Source organism: Pristiophorus japonicus, chromosome 2, assembly GCF_044704955.1.
Source record: "Pristiophorus japonicus isolate sPriJap1 chromosome 2, sPriJap1.hap1, whole genome shotgun sequence".
In the NCBI taxonomy this organism is placed as follows: domain Eukaryota; kingdom Metazoa; phylum Chordata; class Chondrichthyes; family Pristiophoridae; genus Pristiophorus; species Pristiophorus japonicus.
Window position 1 is genome coordinate 307,683,143 of NC_091978.1, and position 22,537 is coordinate 307,705,679.

Here is a 22,537-nt window from a genome sequence, read left to right on the forward strand (position 1 = left end):
TGGGTGGGACTGGTTTGATGCATAGCTCATTAGGCTAGCATTTATCATGTTTCCTACTGAATAGGAACAGCAGCAAGACAGCCATCGAACGCTGCTGCACTGCTGCATTTGATGCAACTATTCTAAAGTAAATTGTAAGTGACTACATCATGCAGGTAGATTGTGTTACAATTAATTTGAAAACGAGAGTGTCAAGGGTATCAGTTTCAGCTTGAACGTTTGCCCTGCATTCATGACAAGCCAGGAAAATGCAATAAAGTGATGTGAAAACTTAGTTTACACGATCAGTAAATGTGGAACAGGTCAACATGTGGCAAGCATACTCAGATCAACTACTTATCAGCATTGTGCCTTTCTTTACAATCCTGGTAGATAAAGTTTACAACCACAGCTTCTCAATCCAACGCAAAGTCCCAACTCCCACCTGGTCTCCTAACTGATTTCCCAACCTGGCCTGACCCAAGCCCCCTAAATCCCACGCAAATTTTAATGGATTGACGAGAAAACTACCTTCAACTTCATAACTATTGCTGGGTTATTGGTCTGCTTGTTTAACATGAAGAACTTTCTGCAGCTGAACATTGGCAAGACTGAAATCATCCTTTTCAGCTCCTGCTAGGAATCTAGGGGGAAAAATTAATGTTTGTTGGCAAAGTTGCTGGTACAGTTAATGGCTGCTCTAAATGGCTGCAATGCTAACCGAGTCAAAATGGTTTTGGCGGTGGCTGGGGGGCGACATGGAGATAGGTGGTGCAGCGCTGACCTTCCGTGCAATGCCTCCCTAGTGGCATTGCTGAAGGGATCGGGACTAGTTTCCTGTCTAGGTCCGACATTGCAGCTTTCCACAACCTCTGAGCAAAGCTGTGGAGCTTAAGGAATTGTAATGGAGGGGGATGGTGGAAGCAAGCAAGGGCAGACAGGGGAGGAGGACGACATCAGCGTTGATTCTAAAGAAGATGGTAACAGTCTAAACAAGTACTATTGCAATAAAGATATCAATTTGATCACAAATGTTTTACGGATCTCTGCTAGTACAAATTAAAATGCAATTTTCAACCCTTTCTGCCTTTTAAAAAATATTCCACATTTAAAAGCTGAATCGCCTGTCCAACTTCAACAGGAATGGCTCAGCAAGCCAAGGAAGGGACACTGAGGGTGTTGTACGCAGCAGTCCAGCTTTCTGCAGGGAAGTCAACACTGCAAGAGGTCCTCTAACCACAGGGGCCAGGAGGCCCTCTAGAAAAAAACAATGTGGAGTACATCACTGTCAGCAGTGTCGCCCCCACCACCTGGCTGCTCAGATGGATGTAAAAGATCGCATAGCACTATTCAAAGAGCAAGGAGTTCTTCATAGCTAAAACTTATCTTCCACTAATAGCACTGAAAAAACACAGAACGAGTCATTTTTCCCATTTGCTGTTCGTGCATTTGTATTGTGTGCTAATTAAGTGCCGCAATGTCGAGAAATTAACAGTGACTGCAGTTGAAGAAAGACAGACTTACAATTATATAGCGTCTTCCACGACCACTGGATGTCTCAAAGCACTTTACAACTAATGAAGACAGAGGGCTGTGTGGCTCTGTCGGCTGGCGTGGACGCGATGGGCCGAAATGGCCTCCTTCTGCGCTGTTAATTTCTGTTTAACTACTTTGAGTGTTGTCACTGTTGTAATGTAAGAAACATTGCAGCCAATTTGCGCAATTTGGACCATTGCCATAAGATTGAAGTTTATGTAACCCTTTTAACAATACACGCAAGCATGACCCAAGCTCTGACTAGCAATCTTCTGCAATAATCTCTGTAGATAACTAATATTTGCTTGATAAAAGGGTATAAGATAGGACTTCATTAGTCATGGGATTCTTAAATTTTCCAAGACATTGGACACCAAGCACCAATATCTTGATTAAAGTATTTTATTGTACAAATGTCTGGTTTCACAATCCAAGAAAAAGTAGTTATTCAATTCAATACAAAAAAAGGACAAAGTCCAACATACAAAAGATACACAAGACAAAAATAATTGCCACACTCTGCCAGCCCATTAGAATGTAATTTCTTTAAAACTGAAATAAAAAACAGGTCCTCACACATGATTGTATACTTCCAAACAGGAATAAAATGAACATAAAGTAAGCAAGAAAGATTACCAATTGTCAAGAACCATGCAGAACAAATCCTTCCAAGTGGTGGAGTCTGAAGTGGAGATAAGATATCCTAAGGATGATGAAGAGTTGTAGAATTGAGCTGTCCACTGCCGTGATTAGATTTGCTGGCAAAGTCACGCTAAAAGAGAGGGAGGGAAGTTTTAGGTGGATAAAATTCTGAACATGAACATTTTTAGGCCTAAAGGCAAAAAAGTTTTTAACACTCATTTGCAGGTCATTCTAGTTTAGATGCACATAATGCTAACCACCAAAAGCCAATGCAAACACTAAATTTAAAGGGGGGGGGGGGAAGCAAAAAAGACATTTCAAATTTGGTAGTTTTCTTACTGCATCAAATTTATTTAAAAACTGACAATGCCAGGTTTAAACTTGCAATTTTCTAAAGACATGATAGTCAAGAAAGAATTGCAACTTATATATTTATATTTTCAGAAACTTGACAAGATTCTACATTAGTATTGGTGGCTATAGTAATGAGTCATAATAGGCAAAGAATGTGCTGTATAGAAATTTGCTAAAAAGGCAGAACACAAAAGTAGCCATCTATTTTCTCCAAATCAAAAAAGGTTGTAAACAGGATGCTCCATGCATTTGTCTTCACACTCTTGCTTTAATATACACTAGCAGATCTTTGAGCATTGTCAGAGAGTCAGGATACACGGTCACTTTTTAAATAGCCACTTGCACTCCTCATGGTGATTGAGGATGTGTTACGCCATGCAAGTGGTCTCATTTTTGCTTATTTAATTGAGTCACCTACATGGACAGGAAAGGCAAGTTAAAAACAAAATAATATTGCCTGTTGTACGAGAACCTAACTGAAAACAAGCTTAGTTAAATATATTTTTTTTAAATGTTCATACAAATCCCCATTTGCAAAGGATTCTTGCCATTTGAGGAGTGCTAGGAGATCAGTCATCAAACGAGATCTCTAATGGTTAAGGAGAGTAGGGGGAAAAGAGTGCAGGATCATGCATAGAACATTAGCAGAAGTAGGCCATTTGACCCCTCGAGTCTGCTCCACCATTCAATAAGAACATGGCTGATCTGATCATAGACTTAGCTCCACTTCCCTGCCCTCTCCCCATAAACCTTTATTCCCTTATCGCTCAAAAATCTGTCTATCTCCACCTTAAATATATTCATTGACCCAGCCTCCACAGCTCCCAGAGGCAGAGAATTCCACCTATTTACAACCCTCAAGAAATTCCACCTCAGTTTTAAATGGGTGGCCCCTTATTCTGAAACTATGCCCCCTAGTTTTAGTTTCCCCATAAGTGGAAATATCCTCTCTGCATCCACCTTGTGCCTCCTCATTATCCAATATGTTTCAATATGATCCCTCATTCTTCTGAACTCCGATGAGTATAGGCCCAACTTATTCAACCCATCTTCATAAGTCAACCCCCTCATCTCCAGAATCAACCTACTGAACCTTCACTGAATGGCCTCCAAGTGCAAGAATATAATTCCTTAAATACAGAGACCAAAATTGTACGCGGTACTCTAGATGTGGCCTCACCAATACCCTGTACAGGTTTGGCAGAACTTCTGCTTTTATATTCCATCCTCCTTGCAATAAAGGCCAACATTCCATTTGCCTTCCTGATTACTTGCTGTACCTGCATACTATACTAACTTTGTATTTCATGCATAAGTACCCCCAGGTCCCTCTATATTGCAGCACTTTGCAATTTTTCTCCATTTAAATTATAAATTTGCTTTTCGATTTTTTCTGCCAAAGTGGATAACCTCACATTTTCCCACAATGCACTCCTCTGCCAAATTTTTGCCCACTCAGTCTCTATATCCCGTTGCAGATTTCTTGTATCCGCTTCACAATTTGTTCTCCCACCTATCTTTGTATCAGCAAACTTGGCTACATTACACTCGGTCCCTTCTTGCAAGTCATTAATATAGATTGTCAATAGTTGAAGCCCCAGCACCGATCCCTACGGCACCCTACTAGTTAGTTTGCCAACTGGATCATGACCCATTTATCCCGACTCTCTGTTTTCTGTTAGTTAGCCAATCCTCTATCCATGCTAATATATTACCCCCAACTCCAGAAATTTTTATCTTGTGCAGCAGCCTTTTATGTGGCATCTTATCAAATGCCTTCTGGAAATCCAAATACACCACATCCACTGCTTCCCCCTTATGCACCCTGCTCGTTACATCCTCAAAAGAACTCCTGCAAATTTGTCAAACATGATTTCCCTTTCATAAAACAACATTGACTCTGCTTGATTGAATTATGCTTTTCCAAATGTCCTACTACTGCTTCCTTAATAATGGACTTGTTAGACCTCAGCTGGAGTATTGTGGACAATTCTGGAAAAATGTAATGGCATTAGAAGGGGCACAGAAGAGGTTTACCAGCGACAAGAGACTGCTGTTATGAGATGTTGGAAAAGTTAGGACAGCTCTCCTTGGTAGAGAGAAGGTCAAGAGGCGACCCAAGAGGTTATGATGGAGTAAAAACTATTTCTTCTAGCGAATGGTCAATAACTAGACGACAGATTAAAAAATCATTGGAAAAACATCTAGAGGGAGGGGAGACATTTTTTTCCCACTCAACTGTCAGGATCAAGAATGCTCTACTTGAAAAGGTGGTGGAAGCCGATTTCATAAATAATTTTAAAACAGAGTTGGATGGTACTCGAGGATGAGCAACTTACAGGGTTTACATGAAAAAACAGGATGTGGAACAAGCATAAATGCTCTTTCAAAAATAGACAGCACAGGTGTGATGGGTCAAATGGCCTCCTTCTGTGCTGCAAGTTTCTTTGAATCTACATGGCTTAGCTGGGATCAGAAAAGGGCAAGGTGCCAGATTGCATTTGTAAATCACTAGAATACAAATTAAACGAGGTTAGATATAAAAAGGCATTGGTCAAACCACATCTGGACAATTCTACAGCACAGGCCATTTAGCCCTCTGCACCAATATGGCTCTATTTAGTCCCAGTCCCCAGTCATTTTAATTTTTTTCAAATATTTAGCCACTTCCATTGCTTTCTGGTAGAACACTAAATAAAACCCCTGCATAATAAATATTCTCCAAACTGCTCCCTTTATTGTTTTGGTAATCAGAGGGCAAAAAAAAAACATTGTCAGCACTCATCTCTTAAATTTTTATGTCTAATCCCATATTCTCATGTCAACTCACAACTAAAGCCCTTCAATCCTGGTACCTTCAAGTCTCCGCTGTATTGTCTCCATGGCCTTGACACCTTTTCTACAGCTGGCACCATCCTATTTGCTGTCTAACCGGTGGTTTGTATAGGCTATGTATGGATAACCTCTTTTTACTCAATTCCCTTGGCTCTAAAACCAAAAATTTGATACAACCTAGCATTGATTTTTGAAGGGCTAGTCCTATTTGACTAATCTAGCTGAATTCTATGAAGTCACAAACATAATGGATAGGGGAGTGACTATGGATATTGTCTATATGGTTCTCTAGAAGGCATAATGAGGTTCTACACAAGATTAGCAAAAAAAAACAACAGTGTATAGAATTTGAAAAAACATTGAAACACATGTTGGTAATTGGGTTGGGAGGTAGAGATAGAAAGTAGGGACAAAGAGGATGTACTCTGATTGGAGGGATGAGACAAGTGGTGTTCCTCAGGGATCCAAGAGACAGCAGGGTGACTTGGACAGGTTAGGTGAGTGGGCAAATGCATGGCAGATGCAGTATAATGTGGATAAATGTGAAGTTATCACTTTGGTGGCAAAAACAGGAAGGCAGAATATTATTTGAATGGCAGCAGATTAGGAAAAGGGGAGGTGCAACGAGATCTTGGTGTCATGGTACATCAGTCATTGAAAGTTGGCATGCAGGTACAGCAGGCAGTGAAGGTGGCAAATAGCATGTTGGCCTTCATAGCTAGGAGATTTGAGTATAGGAGCAGGAGGTCTTATTGCAGTTGTACAGGGCCTTGGTGAGGCTTCACCTGGAATAGTGCGTTCAGTTTTGGTCTCCTAATCTGAGGAAAGTCGTTCTTGCTATTGAGGGAGTACAGCAAAGATTCACCAGACTGATTCCCAGGATGGCGGGACTGACCTATCAAGAAAGACTGGATCAACTGGGCTTGTATTCACTGGAGTTCAGAAGAATGAGAGGGGACCTCATAGAAACGTTTAAAATTCTGATGGGTTTAGACAGGTTAGATGCAGGAAAAATGTTCCCAATGTTGGGGAAGTCCAGAACCAGGGGACACAGTCTAAGGATAAGGGGCAAGCCATTTATGACCGAGATGAGGAGAAACTTCTTCACCCAGAGAGTGGTGAACCTGTGGAATTCTCTACCACAAAGTTGTTGAGGCCAATTCACTAAATATATTCAAAAAGAAGTTAGATGAAGTTCTTACTACTAGGGGGATCAAGGGGTATGGCGAGAAAGCAGGAATGGGGTACTGAAGTTGCATGTTCAGTCATGAACGCATTGAATGGCAGTGCAGGCTAGAAGGGCCGAATGGCCTACTCCTGCACCTATTTTCTATGTTTCTATGACATATGAGGAGAGACTGGATCGACTGGGCCTGTATTCACTGGAGTTCAGAAGGATGAGAGGGATCTCAGAAATATAAAATTCTGATGGGACTGGACAGGTTAGATGCAGGAAGAATGTTCCCGATGTTGGGGGAAGTCCAGAATCAGGAGTCACACTCTAAGGATACGGGGTAAGCCATTTAGGACCAAGATGAGGAGAAACTTCTTCACTCAGGTGTTGTTAACCTGTGGAATTCTCTACCGCAGAGAGTTGTTGATGGCAGTTCGTTAGAAATATGCAAGAGGGAGTTAGATATGGCCCTTACAGCTAAAGGGATCAAGGGGTACGAAGAGAAAGCAGGAAAGGGATACTGAGGTGAATGATCAGCCATGATCTTATTGAATGGTAGTGCAGGCTCAAAGGGCTGAATAGCCTATTCCTGCACCTATTTTCTATGTTTCTATCCATATTGAGGCCTCAGGTTTTCACCATGTATATCAATAACTTAGATGAATGGATAGTGAGGTTGCACATCCATGTTTGCAGAAGTTAAATGCTAACTAAGTTAAGAGACAGTAATGTGTAGATGGGAGCAGGAAGTTACAAAGGACATAGACTAAGTGAGTGGGTAAAACTGTAGCAAATACAGATCACTGAGGGGGGTTGTGAGAGGTCATCCAGTTTGGATCAAGTGGAATATTTGCTTAATGGTCAGCGGCCAGGAGCTGTGAAGGAGCGAAGTGATTTGGGTGTCTATGTACTGAAAAATTAAAAAGTGAATGCTAAGTGGTACAAAAAAGCCAAGTGGAATGCTGGCTTCCTCTCAAGGAGTTGGAGATACAATGGGGAGGAAGTTATGCTTCAGTTGCACAGAGCCTTTGTCACCTGAAGTACAGCATTCAGTTTTGGGAAGCAAACTGCAGGAATATTGGCCTTGGGTGTACAGGACAGATTCACCAGAATGAGACTGGTGCTTAATAGATTAAATTATGAAGAGTGGTTGCATAAACTTGGATTAAAAAGGTTGAGATAATCTAATTGAGGTGTTTAATTGGATTTAAGAGGCTAGATCAGCCTATTGATGATGAATGCAGGACAAGGGGGCACAATCTTCATAGTTAGAGCTACGCCATTTAAGCACTTTTTTCCCCCCACAAAGGGATGTGGAAATCTGGAACTCTTCCCCAAAAGGTGGTGGGTCAATTGAAATTTAAGATGGAACTTGATATTGCTTAGGCATGGGGATCTAGGGATATGGATTAAAAAGGTGGGTTAGAGAGTTGAGGTTATGATCTGATTGAATGGTGGAACAGGCTTGAGAGGCTGAATGGCCTAATCCTGCTCTCATGCAAACAGCTTCATTGCATTGCTCTCCCACAATATTTATGTATCTAATTCCCAAGTGTCTGATACTCAGTGATTTAGTATATACATTGTTCCCAAAGGCTCTTTTCTGCATTAAATTTTGTCTGATACCTGTCCAATTCGCTTTAGTTAATCATACTCATTTGGTGGCACTCTTTGTACAGAGTTGAGATCATATCACCTCCCAGTTGGAGAAAAAAAAACACCTCATGGCCCTTCAGCAATTTTCTACCCATACTGCTACATTCCTTTTAATACCAAACTCAATTTTCGAAAAGCATAATTTGTAGTATCTCAAACATTTTGAAATTCAAACAACATCCACATAAATTAATACCTCATTGGTCAAGGCATAAATTGCAGGTTGGGCCTATACTCATGAGTTTAGAAGAATGAGAGGTGATCTTATTGAAACACGAGATTGAGGGGATCAGCTATGATCTTATTAAATGATGGAGCAGGCTCGAGGGGCCAAATGCCTACTCCTGCTCCTATTTCTTATGTTCTTGACAGGGTGGATGCAGAGAGGAGGTTACCCCTCGTGGAGGAATCTAGAACTAGGGGGCATAGTTTCAGAATAAGGGGTTGCTCATTTAAAACTGAGACGAGGAGGAATTTCTTCTCAGAGAGTCGTGAATCTTTGGAATTCTCTACCCCAAAGAGCTGTGGAGGCTGGGTCATTGAATATATTTAAGGTGGAGATACAGATTTTTGAATGACAGTTAAGGGTTATGGGGAGCAGGCAGGGAAGTGGAGCTGAGGCCAAGATCAGATCAGCCATGATCCTATTGAATGGCGGAGCAGGCTCGAGGGACCAAATGGCCTACTCCTGCTTCTATTTCTTATGAACTTAACAAACCAGATGTCCTTAATTAACAGAGACTGGATAGTGTTAAGTTGGTCAGTATATAATTACCCCAAGTAGCCTTCATTGGACTATCAGAACTACTTATTTCCTCAAGATTCATACCAAAGCTAGCACCCTTTCGGCAACTTCAGTGTGACTGCCTCATCAATAATCATCGAGTTGTTCCACTTCCAGTACCCTTTCATTCCAAATCACACTCTTTGGAATCAAAACCAGTGATGTCCTATTTCTTGCTGGGCGGTGTATAGCTTCAATCAGTATCACAAAGGAAAGTACTGAAGGTGAGCGACAAGGGTGTTGCCCAATATAAAAAGGATTTAAATTGCAACAAAAAAAACCTTAAAGATAGATCTCAAACTATTTGATATTTCTCACTGCCCAAATGCATTTCTGGATCTTAGACAAAAAAGGCAAGTCACGGTCTTTTATAACAGTGCCTTAATCCACCTTTGTTCAGTTGTTAAATTAAGGTGGCCACAACTAATTCCATTTGTCCTCTTGGATTGGAAAATTGCCAATGTCACCATTAGTTAAGGGTGGGAGAGGTAAACCAGGAAATTATTGACCCATTACTGGAATGTCTGTTGTGGAGAAGTTACTAGAATCTGTTATTACAGAGAACTTTCCCTCAAAATGTTGTTGAGGCCAAGTCAATTGAAAACTTCAAAACAGATTGAAAGATTCCAAGGACATTAATGGATATGGAATCAAGGTGGGTAAATGGAGTCAAGATACAGATTAGCCATGATCAAATTGAATGGCAGAACAGAATCAAGGGGCTGAAACACCTTGGGATGTTTCACTACATTAAAGGCACTATATAAATACAAGTTGTTGTATGGTCTACATCTGTTCTTATGTATTAGAACTGAACTGCTCTAATCTGCAAGTTCAACAGTAGAAGGACCAGTCACAATTTCTACACAATACAAGATACCAATAGTTTACACTGGTATTTGCTCACTGATCAGGTTTGTACTGTATACAATGATTGATGTTCATCCCTTAATTTAATCAAAGTATGTGAATGTTAAGTGGGCTATGCTATATAGCATAATACTTTATTATTTATCATTCTGGAATGCAAAGATAACACCCGGCTACTATTCTCTACTGCTAACCATCTTAAACCCCTCCCCCAGTCTCCACCACACTCAAGTGAGGAGCTCAAGAACTTTTGTCTCAAAGATCGATACCATTCAATCAGCTGCCTCTGCAAGTTCCCTTCCTTCCCCTAGCCCACCAGGCCAAACATCCTGAGGCTCCCTCCTGCCCTAGCCCTAAACTCACATCTTTCTCTAGTTTCTCTGATCTCCCCCTCTTGACCTCTCCACATCTTGTCCATGAGATCCACTTCCTGTTCCCTGGACACTATTCCCAGTAAACTGCTGACCACCCAACTTCCTTTATAGGATCTCGTTAGCTGACTTGTTAACGGTTCTCTCCCCTCAGGTACTGTCTCCCTCTCCTTCAAATCTGCAGTCATCACACCTCTCCTCAAAAAACCAACCCTTGATCCCACTATGCTGGCTAGCTACTATCCCATCTCCAATCTCCCTTTCTCAGAGTTCCTTGAATGTTTTGTCACCTCCCAAATCAGTGCCCATCTTTCCCAGAACTTCATGTTTGAATCCCTCCAATCTGGTTTTTGCCCTCTACAGAATAGCGAAACAGTATTCATAACAGTCACGGATGACATCCTTTGTGACTGTGACAAAGGTAAACTATCCCTCCTCGTCTTCTTGGACCTGTCTGCAGCCTTTGATACACTCCATCTTCCTCCAACACCTCTCCACCATCATCCAGCTAGGTGGGACTGCACTCGCCTGGTTCCATTTTCAATATATCTAATCGAAGGCAGATGTGTCCCCCAAGGATCTATGCTTGGCCCCTCCTATTTCTCATCTACATGCTGCCCCTTGGCAATATCATCCGAAAACAGAGTCAGTTTCCAAATGTACGCTGATGACACTCAGCTCTACCTCTCCACCACTTCTCAACCCCTCCATGGTCTCTAAATTGTCAGATTGCTTGTCCAACATCCAGTAATGTATGAGCAGAAATTTTCTTCAAATAAATATTGGGAAGACCAAAGCCATTGTCTTTGGTCCCCACCACAAACTGTTTCCTAGCCACTGACTCCATCCCTCCCTAGCATCTATCTGAGGCTAAACCAGACTTTGCCACCTCAGCATCATGTTTAACCCTGAAATGAGCTTCCAGCCACATATCCACAGCATAACTAAAACCACCTATTTCCACCTCCGTAACACTGCCTGCCTCCGCCCCTGCCTCAGCCTATCTGCTGCTGAAACACTCATCCATGCCTTTGTTACCTCCAGACTTGACTACTCCAACGCACTCCTGGCTGGCCTCCTACATTCTACCATATGTAAACACAGTTACCCGTGTCCTAACTCGCATCAAGTCCCGATCACCCATCACCTCTGTGCTCACTGACCTACATTGACTCCCGGTTAAGCAATGCCTCAATTTCAAAATTCTCATTCTGGTTTACAAATCCCTCTATGGCCTCATCGCTCCCCTTCTCTAATCTCTTTCAGCTTCAACCCCATGAGATGTCTGCCCCCTTGAGCATCCCTGATTATAACTGCTCAACCATCGGTGCCATGGCTTCAGCTGCTTGGGCCACAAGCTCTGGAAGTCTCTCCCTAAAGCTCTCAGCTTCTACCTCTCTTTCCTCCTTTAAAACTTACCTCTTTGACCAAGCTTTTGATCATCTTCCATAATTTCTTCATGTGGCTCGGTGTCAAATTTATCGGTTTTGTCTTAGAACACTGCTGTGAAGTGCTTTGGGACGTTTTACTATGTTAGAGGCGCTATAAAAAGAAAGTTGTTGTGGGGATTTGGGAGACACTGCCAAAGCCCAACTTTATTTTCCCAAAGGACATCAAGAGTAGCATCACTGGAGTAGCATCAAGTCCTGAATTTTTCCACGCTTGAAAGGACATTGGTGGCAGTTGGGTTTTATGATAATGCAGTAACTTCATGGTCAGTTTCACAACTTGCCATGTTGAGATGACTTGGGTTGCTAGTTTGGATTCCTAACCACTAGATTACTGTATCCTATAGTATAGGCTACTTGCCTACAGTGTTGTATATTGAGACAAATGCTGCTGTCTGCCTGCCCAATATAGTATGGATGTCACTGAACCAAAATAGGAATATGCATAACTTCCCCTGATATTTTGCTTAGATCTGCAAGATACATGAGAAATTCATGCTACAAGATAAGAATTCTAAGCAAAGTTGGACTCCAGTCTACATCTAGCCCATTCTAAATGCAACAATGAGGCAACGAGAGATGCACACAAGAGAAATGGGATCAGGATTATGCCATTCAATGAGATCATGGCTGATCTACTGCAACACTTTCCTGCACAATCCCAATAATTTCTCGATTCCTTTAATATCCAAAAATCTATCGATCTCGGTCTTGAATATGCCGAACGACAGCATCTGCAGCCCTCTGGGGTAGAGAATGCCAAAGATCACCACCCTGAGTGACTACATGCACATATCCCCATTAGAATGATGGGGCAATTTAGTAGACCACCACCCCCACCTCCCTAGAAAAATTCAGCTATTTTGTACTGGAAGTTACCATAATATTTATTTAAACAGGTGGAAAGAAAAGGGAGTGATTACTAAAATGAACTGGCATTCACTCTACAAAAGGTTTAGTTTGCCATGATGCTAGAAAAAGAAAGCCATCAGTATTTCAATTCAATAAATTGTAGGAAGAGATTATTTAAGTCAAAGAGAGAATAGATAAAAAAGGTAGACTTTACCGAAAATTCTGAATAGCTGGCAACAAGACAGTTGAATGTACTGGGCTGCCGAACCACATTGGCATTTGTTTTTTTGTCTGGTCTTTGTAACAGGTCTGGCAACTTGCTTGTATTTGGAGTCTAACATGAACAGAAAAACATTCAAAGCTTCCTTCAGCGCTACCCAACTGAATTTTAAAACTTCTACATACTTCCTAGACAGCTTTAATCGAGTTGGAACAAGCTAAGTTACTTGCAAAATAGGCTAGTGCACACTGTAATTTGCACTTGGACATCACCAGCCAGTCAGCTGTGATGCCTCACTCTATACCAAGACTGCGAGCATAATGCTCATTAAATATTTCCACTAATTACAAAGCTCCAACGATTTTACTAATCATGGAGTGCAATTCTTATCGCCATGCAAGTTTGTGAAATTGAAAGATGAAGGGATAAGACAATTGTGTGGGACAAGGTTGGAGTGTAACAAAGCAAGTAGTAGCTCCACCTCCTATTTCATAATCTTCTGAAGACACTGACTCCTGGCAAGATACGATTCAAGGGCACCCATTTTCCATTTGTGATTCTAGATGGCAAGTGTTGGTAGCCTTTCAACCATATGGGATCACAGCACAAGTCAATCAAGCAGGGGGACTGTAGCAAAATGTTCCTCCCCAGCACAGACGACAACTATAGTTCCCCCACTGCCACCAACTCAACAGACCAGCAATTGAACTTAGAAGCTTTATGTTTGCATGGCTCAACAATGCACTGCTGTTTCCAACTGGTTTATCAATGCTAAAACTATTATAAAAGGTTGCATGTAGTAAAGGGAAGAACGGAATTCACAGGTTTGAAGGGGAAAATGAATGGGGGGGTGGGGGAGGGGGGAGGGAGGAGTGAGAGAGAGAGAGAGAGAGCGCGCGCGCGCGCGCGCGAGCGAGCGAGAGAGAGAGAGAGAGAGAGAGAGAGAGAGACAACAAATTGACAATGAAAATGAAAGGAAGGAAAGAATGCATGCAGAACAGAACATTCAGAGCTGGGAAGGAAGTTCAGATGAACAAAAATCAGCAAGAAAAAAATTCTAAAAAAAGAGTAGAGGGGAAAAAAAAAACCTTTTAGCAGGCACGGGGGATAAAAAAGCACTTCCAGATAAACAGATAAAGGAGCAGTAAAGTCCTGGACAGACTTGCATGAGAGTGAATTATTTTTTCTCCCTGAACACTTTTGCGCAGCTCCTAACAGGTGCACAAGAAATTCATTGGAGACTGACTAATGGAAGTCACTTGGGTACAAACTAGTTTACTTCTCGAAGACTTGCAGTCATCTTTCCGCCAACACTGTCTATGGGATTTTCCATAATAATTCAGTCGCCATCTGGTGACACCTGCCCAGTCATGTTTTAAAATAGGATTTCCCCCATTTGTGACAGCCTGTGACTAAGTCAACACTCTGGCCAGCAGGTGACTTGAGCAAATTAGCCAACCTTCATTTAACATTTTCTCCCCATAGCAAATTAATTCCCAAATTAAAAAAGGTTAAATAAAATTCATACAAAAAAATCCATTGATTTGTCTTGATACCTTCATCTGGCACTTAAGATATTTTTAATCTAACAGCTAGATATTGCCTGGGGGTGGTGGAAGAGGGAAAAGAAGGCTGTTTACTCCAACATATGGTCTAGTCCCAATTTCAAAATTGATTTTTTTCCCCCAGATAAACCCTGATCACACTTTGCTGTGTTGCATTACTTAATTCAAATTCCTGAATACATGTACAAAAAGGCAAATCAGGAGTCATCAGTACTGCCCTTCAATAAAATAGATGTTTAAAACCCATGAATTACTTACTTTTCTGATTTTGCTGTGTGGTGTATTAGATGCACCCAATGGTCGTTTTAAAGGAGGTTTACAGACAATCCGATCTTCCTTCTTTAAACACTGGAAATAAAACCACAAGATAGCAATTGCAAACAATACTAGACTTTCAAATCACTTGGTACCATACAGAAAACAAAACTTAATTGTGTATTAGCAATACTTTGAAATGCTAAGACTTCATGTACTACAATTCTAAATTTGTTAATTGGGGTAGAGGATACCAAGTTAGTTGAAAATAGAACCAGTTAAAATGTAGGAAGAAGATTTGTATCAATTTGCCAAATAGAACATGTGAATGCTCAACTCCAAATCACATACTCGTTCTTGTTCTTTCTTGAGTCTATGCTGCTCCCATCGGTTGGCAATATAGGTTACGAAATTTTGACCATGAACCAGAAATGGGCAGCCTTGCTCACACTCCCATTTTTCTATGTATAACTTCAGTTTTTCTTCCAGCTGAAGGAAGAAAATGTTTTTTTACATAGGTAAATGGACTTTTAAAGCTAAAAAAAAAAATGAAACTGTAAACATGGACACAATGATCTTTTAACTGCCAGAAGAATAAGCAGTGGTGTGAACATACAAGAGTGCTCAAGCACAATCAGTGTTAAGTGTGGAAAATTCTCCATTATAATTAAGTAATGCTTACCTTTGGTAATTTCTTGCTCAGCTGACCATGCTCCTTCGCCTCTCTCAGTAGAGCTCCACCTCTGTTAGCGTATCTGTTTGGGTCCGATGCCTTCTTCTATACAATAAAAGTCATGGTTATATACAATTTTCTGCAGTCTTAACTTAGAATGTGACAATAACACCCCCAAAATACATTACATTTGGCAGTTGTAGGCTTTGGATTTGAGTCGGAAGGGATTTATACTAGTTATTTGCTATTCAAATGAAGTACCAAGGGGTTGAGTTTCTGCTTTGGGTGCAATTGGCAATTCTGGACCAAATTGTACCCATTTTGAAAATTTTCTCCCTCCCAATTCCTGCTTACTCATTTGGATATAGTCAACACAAAATCTGCCATAAAGCAGCATAATTTAAAGACTTCTGCTTTAAAAATATTTCTTGTTAAATTGGTAAAGTTGAATACAGCCAAAAATTTAAATTACTCAATCCACCACCTGTGAGCAACCCGATTTTAAATACTGAAAATGACTGTTAGATTGGGGTACAGCCGTGAGTAAATTTTAAATTCAAAACGTATCTATTAGTGTCCTTGCACCCAAAAGTTCCAGCTTAACTCCAAGCCTCCTCAAAAGCCTGCAAACGAGTGCAATTAGCAGAAACTCACAATGGTGATTAATTCAGAGGGCATGGCCAGATTTGTGGGCAAGTCCTGAATTGAGCACAATGTTTTAAAACTAATGTAAAAGATCATAGAACCTAAAGTTGCACTGAATGCAATTTGTGCTTAAAATCCCGTGATCTTTTGCACTGGGGGAAATTGCATAAAAAATGCCCGCTCAACTGGAAATGCCAGGTCCAAAAGTGTACAAACATCTTGGAAAATTTGGCTGACTATACACAGTGCAATTCCAATTCGAGCAAAACTGGCTGAACACAAGAACTGGAAGTGGTTTGGTACATTGGACCCAAATTTGACCCTCCGTTTAAAACCCCGCACCTTCAAGCCCCCCGCTGACTTTGTACCTTAAAAACTTGCTGCGATCATGGTGATCGAGTGTGCCGGCAGCACACGCATGCGCGTTGCAGCGTTCACGCATGCCCCCACAATCCTCCCCCTCCTCTCCCCCGCCACGTTCTCCAATTTTTACCCTGGCCGAAGGGCTTGCCGGAGTCCCGCACCTTGCCCTGGCCGAACGGACTCCAGCACAGCCAGCCTTCAGTTTAAGGTAGGATTTGATGCAGTACTTTTATTTGTTACTTTAATTATTTACTTCACTTCTTTATTTTTTTATTGAATTGTTATTACTGATTGGTGCTTGAAATGTTGTTAAGTGCAGGGTTCCTTCTATTTTTTTATTTATTGATTGCTTATTACTTTGGTCTTGGTGCTTTAGTTGCAGGGTTGCTTCTATTTTATTTGTAATTAATTGCTTATTACTTTTTGTGCTTTGTTTGGTGCTTGAAATGTAGTTAATTGCACCGATTCCTTAACTGTAAGTACGGTCTTTCTGTGCAGATAAAAGTGGACACATACACTGCCCTAAGTTAGTTTAGTACAACTTTTTTCTGGCCAAATTGGCAAAAATGGTGTGGCTGGGAACACCCATTTTTGAAAAAACACTGACTCAACTAAAAACCTAACTCACTTACACTGGTGCAAATTAAATGGCCATATTTGCAACTTTTGAGATACACCAGAAAAATCAAGTTACACCAAAAAAAAGTGCAACTCATGGGGAAATTTGGGCCCATTGAGCCTGGACTTGGATCAGACATACCTTTGTCAAAGCATAGCCTTATTTGCTCTTTACACCATCGCCATCTCCACAAGATCCTGCAAATCCCCCGGGAGGATAGATGCACCAACGTCAGTGTTCTCGATCAGGCCAACATCTTAAGCATCGAGACACTGACCACATTCAACCAACTCAGTTGGGCGGGCCACATCTTCTGCATGCCTGACAAGATTCCCAAAGCAAGCTCTCTACTCAGAACTCCTACATGGCAAACGATCCCCAGGTGGACAGAGGAAATGTTTCAAGGACACTCTCAAAGCCTCCTTGATAAAGTGCAACATCCCCACAGACACCTGGGAATCCCTGGCCAAAGACCACCCTATGTGGAGGAAGAGCATCCAGGAGGGCACTGAGCACCTTGCGTCTCATCGTCGAGAACATGCAGAAAACAAGCGCAGGCAATGGAAGGAGCATGCAGCAAACCAGACTCCCCACCCACCCTTTGCTTCAACCACTATCTGTCCCACCTGTGACAGACTGTAATTCCCATATTGGACTGTACAGTCACCAGAGAACTCAGTGGAAGCAAGTCTTCCTCGATTCTGAGGGACTGCCTATGATGATGATTACACCATTATACTTTGATACTCAAACTGCAGCAAGTTATTTTTGTCCAGGCAACACAAGTAATCCAAGGTTTCTTTTGCAACAAATTTTTCTAACCCGATGATTACAAAAATAAGCTCGCGAGAATATAAAGCCTGCCAAATCAGCAAAATTAGGACCCAATTGTACATTAGCAATAAAAAAAATACATTCAGATCTTCAGAGTCAAGAGAGTGTGAAGGAGATGGTTGGTGAAATAGCCAACATAAATATAAGCAAATCATTAATATGAGAGGCAAGATACAAGCTGATTTTACCAGTATTTCGATAAGGAATCAAGAATACTGTACCTCAAGTTCTAAGAACAGCTTCCACCAACATTCCCATTTTTCAACATCATCAAACAATTCTTTGTGCTGTTCATAATAAAGAGTAATCTTTACCAGCTCTTCATCATGCATTTTCAGTACTTCTTCTGTGAAATTTTCTGCACATTGGATCATATTCAATATTAGCCATGCAGAACTTTAAAGAAAGGAATTAAACAGTATCTTGGACTTTGCTTGCTAATTGCAGTGTGGCATTCCCAGCTTCTATCCCTCTGCCAATATTGCCCTTCAATTGTGTCACAAGGGCATACCCACAAGATGTGCCCACTGATCTCTGCCAATTCCCCTCCCCTCCCTTCCCCCTGCTGGTATCAACCACAGCAGCAAGTGTAGTTTCTAAAAATCAAGGGACCTGTATCTATCCCACTGCTACAAATTGGGCTTTCCATTACACTGTACTGCCATCCATAGAAATGTATCATGTAATTAGTCACAAATACAAAATAGTGAAGTGTAGTATCAAGAGTACTCCTGAAAAATTAAGACATGTTAGCAGAAGACTAAAAGCAGTACTCTCTAAACAAAGGGGGTGAAATTGCTTCTTCCTAAAAGGTCTGTTAGTCCAGGGGTAGGCGACAATAGTGCCTCCATCGGAATTGGCTGTGTTATTTTGGGCACAATGTATTGATTGGACCATGCCCCTTATTTTGCACCCTAGATGGGGAAACACAGGCCGATGTCAATGTGCGCGACCCCTCACCACCTAGCAAAGACTCCTTTGCGCCCAGTGAGGATCGTGCAGGCCAATGTCTGCTACAGCTTCGTGGGGCACGAAGCTGCCTGGGCACCCCTTAAAAGGGGAGGGCCTGTGCGGCGCATTTTTTTTTTGTCGGCCGACTTCTGCACCTCTGAAACAAGGCTCCTTTTCGGGGACGGGACCTCCGGGTAAGGGCAAAAAATGCCCAGACCCGGGAGGTTACTGCCCCCAAAGCCAGGCATGGGGTAATTTTTGGGGGGAGCTGGGGTGGTGAGGAGAAAAAAGCCAATGCCTATAGGAAAGAACATCAAGGTGGGAGAGCAAGCAAGACTCTGCATTTATATAGCACTTTATGACCTCTGGACATCAATTAAGTACTTTGAACTGTTCTAATATACAGACACAGTTAATTTAAAAGTAATTAAGTTTTCAAACAGTATATATAATGCTGGCCAGGTCACTGGGAAGGCTCTCCTGTTCCTCAAATATTGCCAAGGGATCTTTTACATCCACCCAAAGGCAGAGGTGGGGGGGGGGGGGGGTGAGGAAGGAGAGGAAGGGAGTGAGTGAGAAGACCTCTAACATCTCATCTGGAAGCACCTCTAACAACACAGCAGTCCCTGCACAAAGTGTCAGCCAAAACTATGTGCTCAAGTCCTGGAGCATTATTAAACCCACAAAATTCTGACAGAGGCAAGAGTCATGAAGTGGTGGACCACTAAACAACTAATGGAAGGAGGAGACTCCCATCCTCAATGATGGCAGAGCCCAGCACATGAGTGCAAAAAACAAGGCTGAAGGGTTTGTTACAACCATCTTCAACCAGCAGTGTCAAGTGGATGATCCATCTCGGCCTCCTCCGGAGGTCCCCACTGTCACAAAAACCAGTCTTCAGCCAATGCGATTCACTCCACGTGATAAAGAAACGGTCGAGCACACTGGATGCAGCAAAGACTATGGGCCCCAACAACATCCTGGCTGTTGTGAAGACTTGTGTTCTAGAACTAGCCACGCTTCTAGCCAAGCTGTTCCAGTAGAGTTGCAACACTGGCATCTATCTGACATTCTATAGGGAAACAACTAGTGGGAAAAACATGGACGAACAAATTGGCAGAGAAATGAGAGAGAAGCAAGAACTATAGAGTAGTGATAATGGGAGACTTCAATTATCCTAATATAGCCTGGGATAATAGTGTAAAGGGCAGAGAGGGAGAAGAATTTCTGAAGTGTGTTCAGGAGAACTTTCCTGATCAGTAGCTTTCCAGCCTAACAAGGAAGGAGGTATTGCTGGATCAGGTTCTGGGGAATGAGGTAGGTCAAGTGGAGCCAGTGTCAGTGAACATTGAGCATAGTATCATAATGTTTAGGTTAGCTACAGAAAAGGACAAGGAACAATCTAGAGTAAAAATACTTAATTGGAGAAAGGCAAATTTCAGCGGGATGAGAACGGATCTGGCCCAGGTAAATTGGAATCAAAGATCAACAGGCAAAAGTGTAGTGGAACAATGGGCTGCCTTTAAAGGAGGAAATAGTTCAGGGGGGAAAGGTAGGGCAACTAAAGTCAGAGCTCCCTGGATGGCAAAAGGGAGAGAGTATGAAACAGAAAAGAACACATTTAACAAATGTCAGGTCGATAATATATCTGAGAATCCAGCTGAATATAGGAAGTTCAGGAGCTGTAAAAGAAAACGAGGGAAGAAAGAGTGTATGAGAATAGAATGGCAGCTAACATAAAAGGTAATCCAAAAGTCTTCTATAGACATATAAATAATAAATAGGTAGTAAGGGGGTTGGGGGGCTGATTATGGACCAAAAAGGAGAGTTACGCATGGAGGCAGAGGGTATGGCCGAGGTACTCAATGCAGAAAAGAGTGAAGTCATTTGATAGAAAGAATATATAAACCAAAGGGTACAATCCTTAAGGGGGTGCATGAACAGAGACCTAGGGCAGGATGAGAAAGCTGTTTAAAAGGTTTAAAAAGCTAGTTTGGCCTCAACTGAAGTACTGTGTTCAATTCTGGGCACACACTTCAGGAAGGATGTGAAGGGCTTAGAGGGTGCGGAAAAGATTTACGAGAATGATTCCAGGATGAGGGATGTCTGTTACATTGAAAGACTGGAAAAGCTGGGGTTGTTCTCCTTAGAATAGAGAAGATGTGATAGGTGTTCAAAATCATGGGGTCAGGGCAGAGCAGAAGGGAAAGAACCAGAGGACACAGATTTAAGGTGATTGGCAGAAGAACCAAAGGCGACAAGAAAAAAAAAAACTTTTACACAGCAAGTGATTAGGATCTGGAATGCACTGCCTTAAAGGGTGGTGGAAGCAGACTCAATCACAGTGTTCAAAAGGGAGATGGATATGTACTGGAAAGAAAAATATTTGCAGGGCTATGGAGAAAGGGACTAGCTGAGGTGCTCTTGGAGAGCCAGCACTGGCTCGGTTCGAAATAAGGGATGCCTAAAAATGGATATGGTTATGTGATTGAAACTGACAGGATAAAGCTGTGTTCGAATTGCAGACAGAATGTCTCTTCAGATCAGAGAAATACTAATGTCTTGGTTTCCTACGGAGGGTATAGTTCTTTGTACGATATACAATCTCCTTGTTACTAAGCGATTATCTGTTGTTTTCCAAGTTAAAACTGCAGCTTTATTTATGCATCTTCAATACAATTTGTTATAGAAAGATTTAAAATGGGTGGAAGTTGAGAGTGAACGCAAACATGTTGCTACATTGTAAAGGAGATCATGACTGGGGTGAGGAGTTTTCTTGTTTGGCCTCAAAGGAGAGAATAGGGACAGGAGATAAGATACGATACGAATTTCAAAGAATAAACTCTGGGAAAGTAAATAGAGAAAGACATGTGGCCAAGAAAATCAGGAGACATCTTTAGGGAGGGTTCTCAAAACAAGAATTGAGACAGAACTCGAAGCCTTATTGGATATTAAGTTTTTAAGAAGAACCTCTTTAGGTCAAAATGTCTAGTCAATATCCCATGTCAGGACCACCCTGAAAAAAAGAGAATAAAAGTAACACTTAGAGATCTTTTCAACACAAATGGTGTGAGGGAAGAGTAAAACAGAAGTTGAGCTGGTCAAACACTCAAGTGATCCCATGCTTTACCAAAGGAAGCTCTTGATAAATAGAAAGAGACTGCAAGCCAAAGAACTGCTCATGTGTGCCAGCCATTTGTCCAATCAGATCAGTATCAACTATCGTTACGGTCGTATGTTTTGCTGTATTACTAATGTGTGTTATATTCTGTCTTAAACTCTGATTAAACACAATAAGCCCATAGATTGGTTTACAGGTGATCCTGTTTATTAAAGTGACCAAAGATAGCCTTAAACTTGCCTACTTTCTCATGGCTCAACTGGCCGAATGGCTTTCTTCTGTGCTGTAACCATTCTATGATTCTATGAAATCCAATTCAGCCAATTACTGTCTCATCAGTCTACTCTCAATCATCATCAACAAAGTGATGAAAGGTGTTGTGGACAGTGCTATCAAGCGGCACTTATTCACCAAGAACATGCTCACCAATGCTCAGTTTGGGTTCTGTCAGGACCAGACTCCAGACCTCATGTTTGGCCTTGGTCCAAACATGGAAAAAAAAGAGCTGAATTCCAGAGAGGAAGCAAGAATGACTGCCCTTGACATGAAGGCAGCAATTGACAAGAGTGTGGCATCAAGGAGTCCCAGTAAAACTGAAGTCAATGAGAATCAGGGGGAACCTCTCCACTGGCTGGAGTCATACCTAGCACAAAGGAAGATGGTTGGAGGTCAATCACCACAGCCCCAAGACATCGCTGCATGAGTTCTTCAGGTATGTGTCCAAGACCCAACCATCTTCAGCTGCTTCAAAGACCTTCCCTCTATCATAAGGTCAGAAGTGTGGAAGATT

The 22,537-nt window shown here is 41.7% G+C and overlaps 1 protein-coding gene across 3 annotated transcripts in view; it reads right to left on the bottom strand.

Annotated features, from left to right (window-relative positions):
- Positions 1-1,935: 1,935 nt before the first annotated feature.
- Positions 1,936-22,537, bottom strand: part of LOC139247601 (protein regulator of cytokinesis 1-like) — a 41,640-nt gene continuing 21,038 nt past the window's right edge. The window contains exons 8-13 of one of the 3 annotated variants that reach the window (XM_070871680.1): positions 17,897-18,033; positions 15,224-15,319; positions 14,893-15,030; positions 14,545-14,634; positions 12,716-12,835; positions 1,936-2,287 (exon numbers count right to left, since the gene is read on the bottom strand). In XM_070871680.1, coding sequence (XP_070727781.1) covers positions 2,219-2,287; positions 12,716-12,835; positions 14,545-14,634; positions 14,893-15,030; positions 15,224-15,319; positions 17,897-18,033 — 650 coding nt within the window. In that variant the 3' untranslated portion in view covers positions 1,936-2,218. The remainder of the gene's footprint in view (positions 2,288-12,715; positions 12,836-14,544; positions 14,635-14,892; positions 15,031-15,223; positions 15,320-17,896; positions 18,034-22,537) is intronic. The other 2 variants (XM_070871690.1, XM_070871686.1) reach the window with 2 other exon arrangements.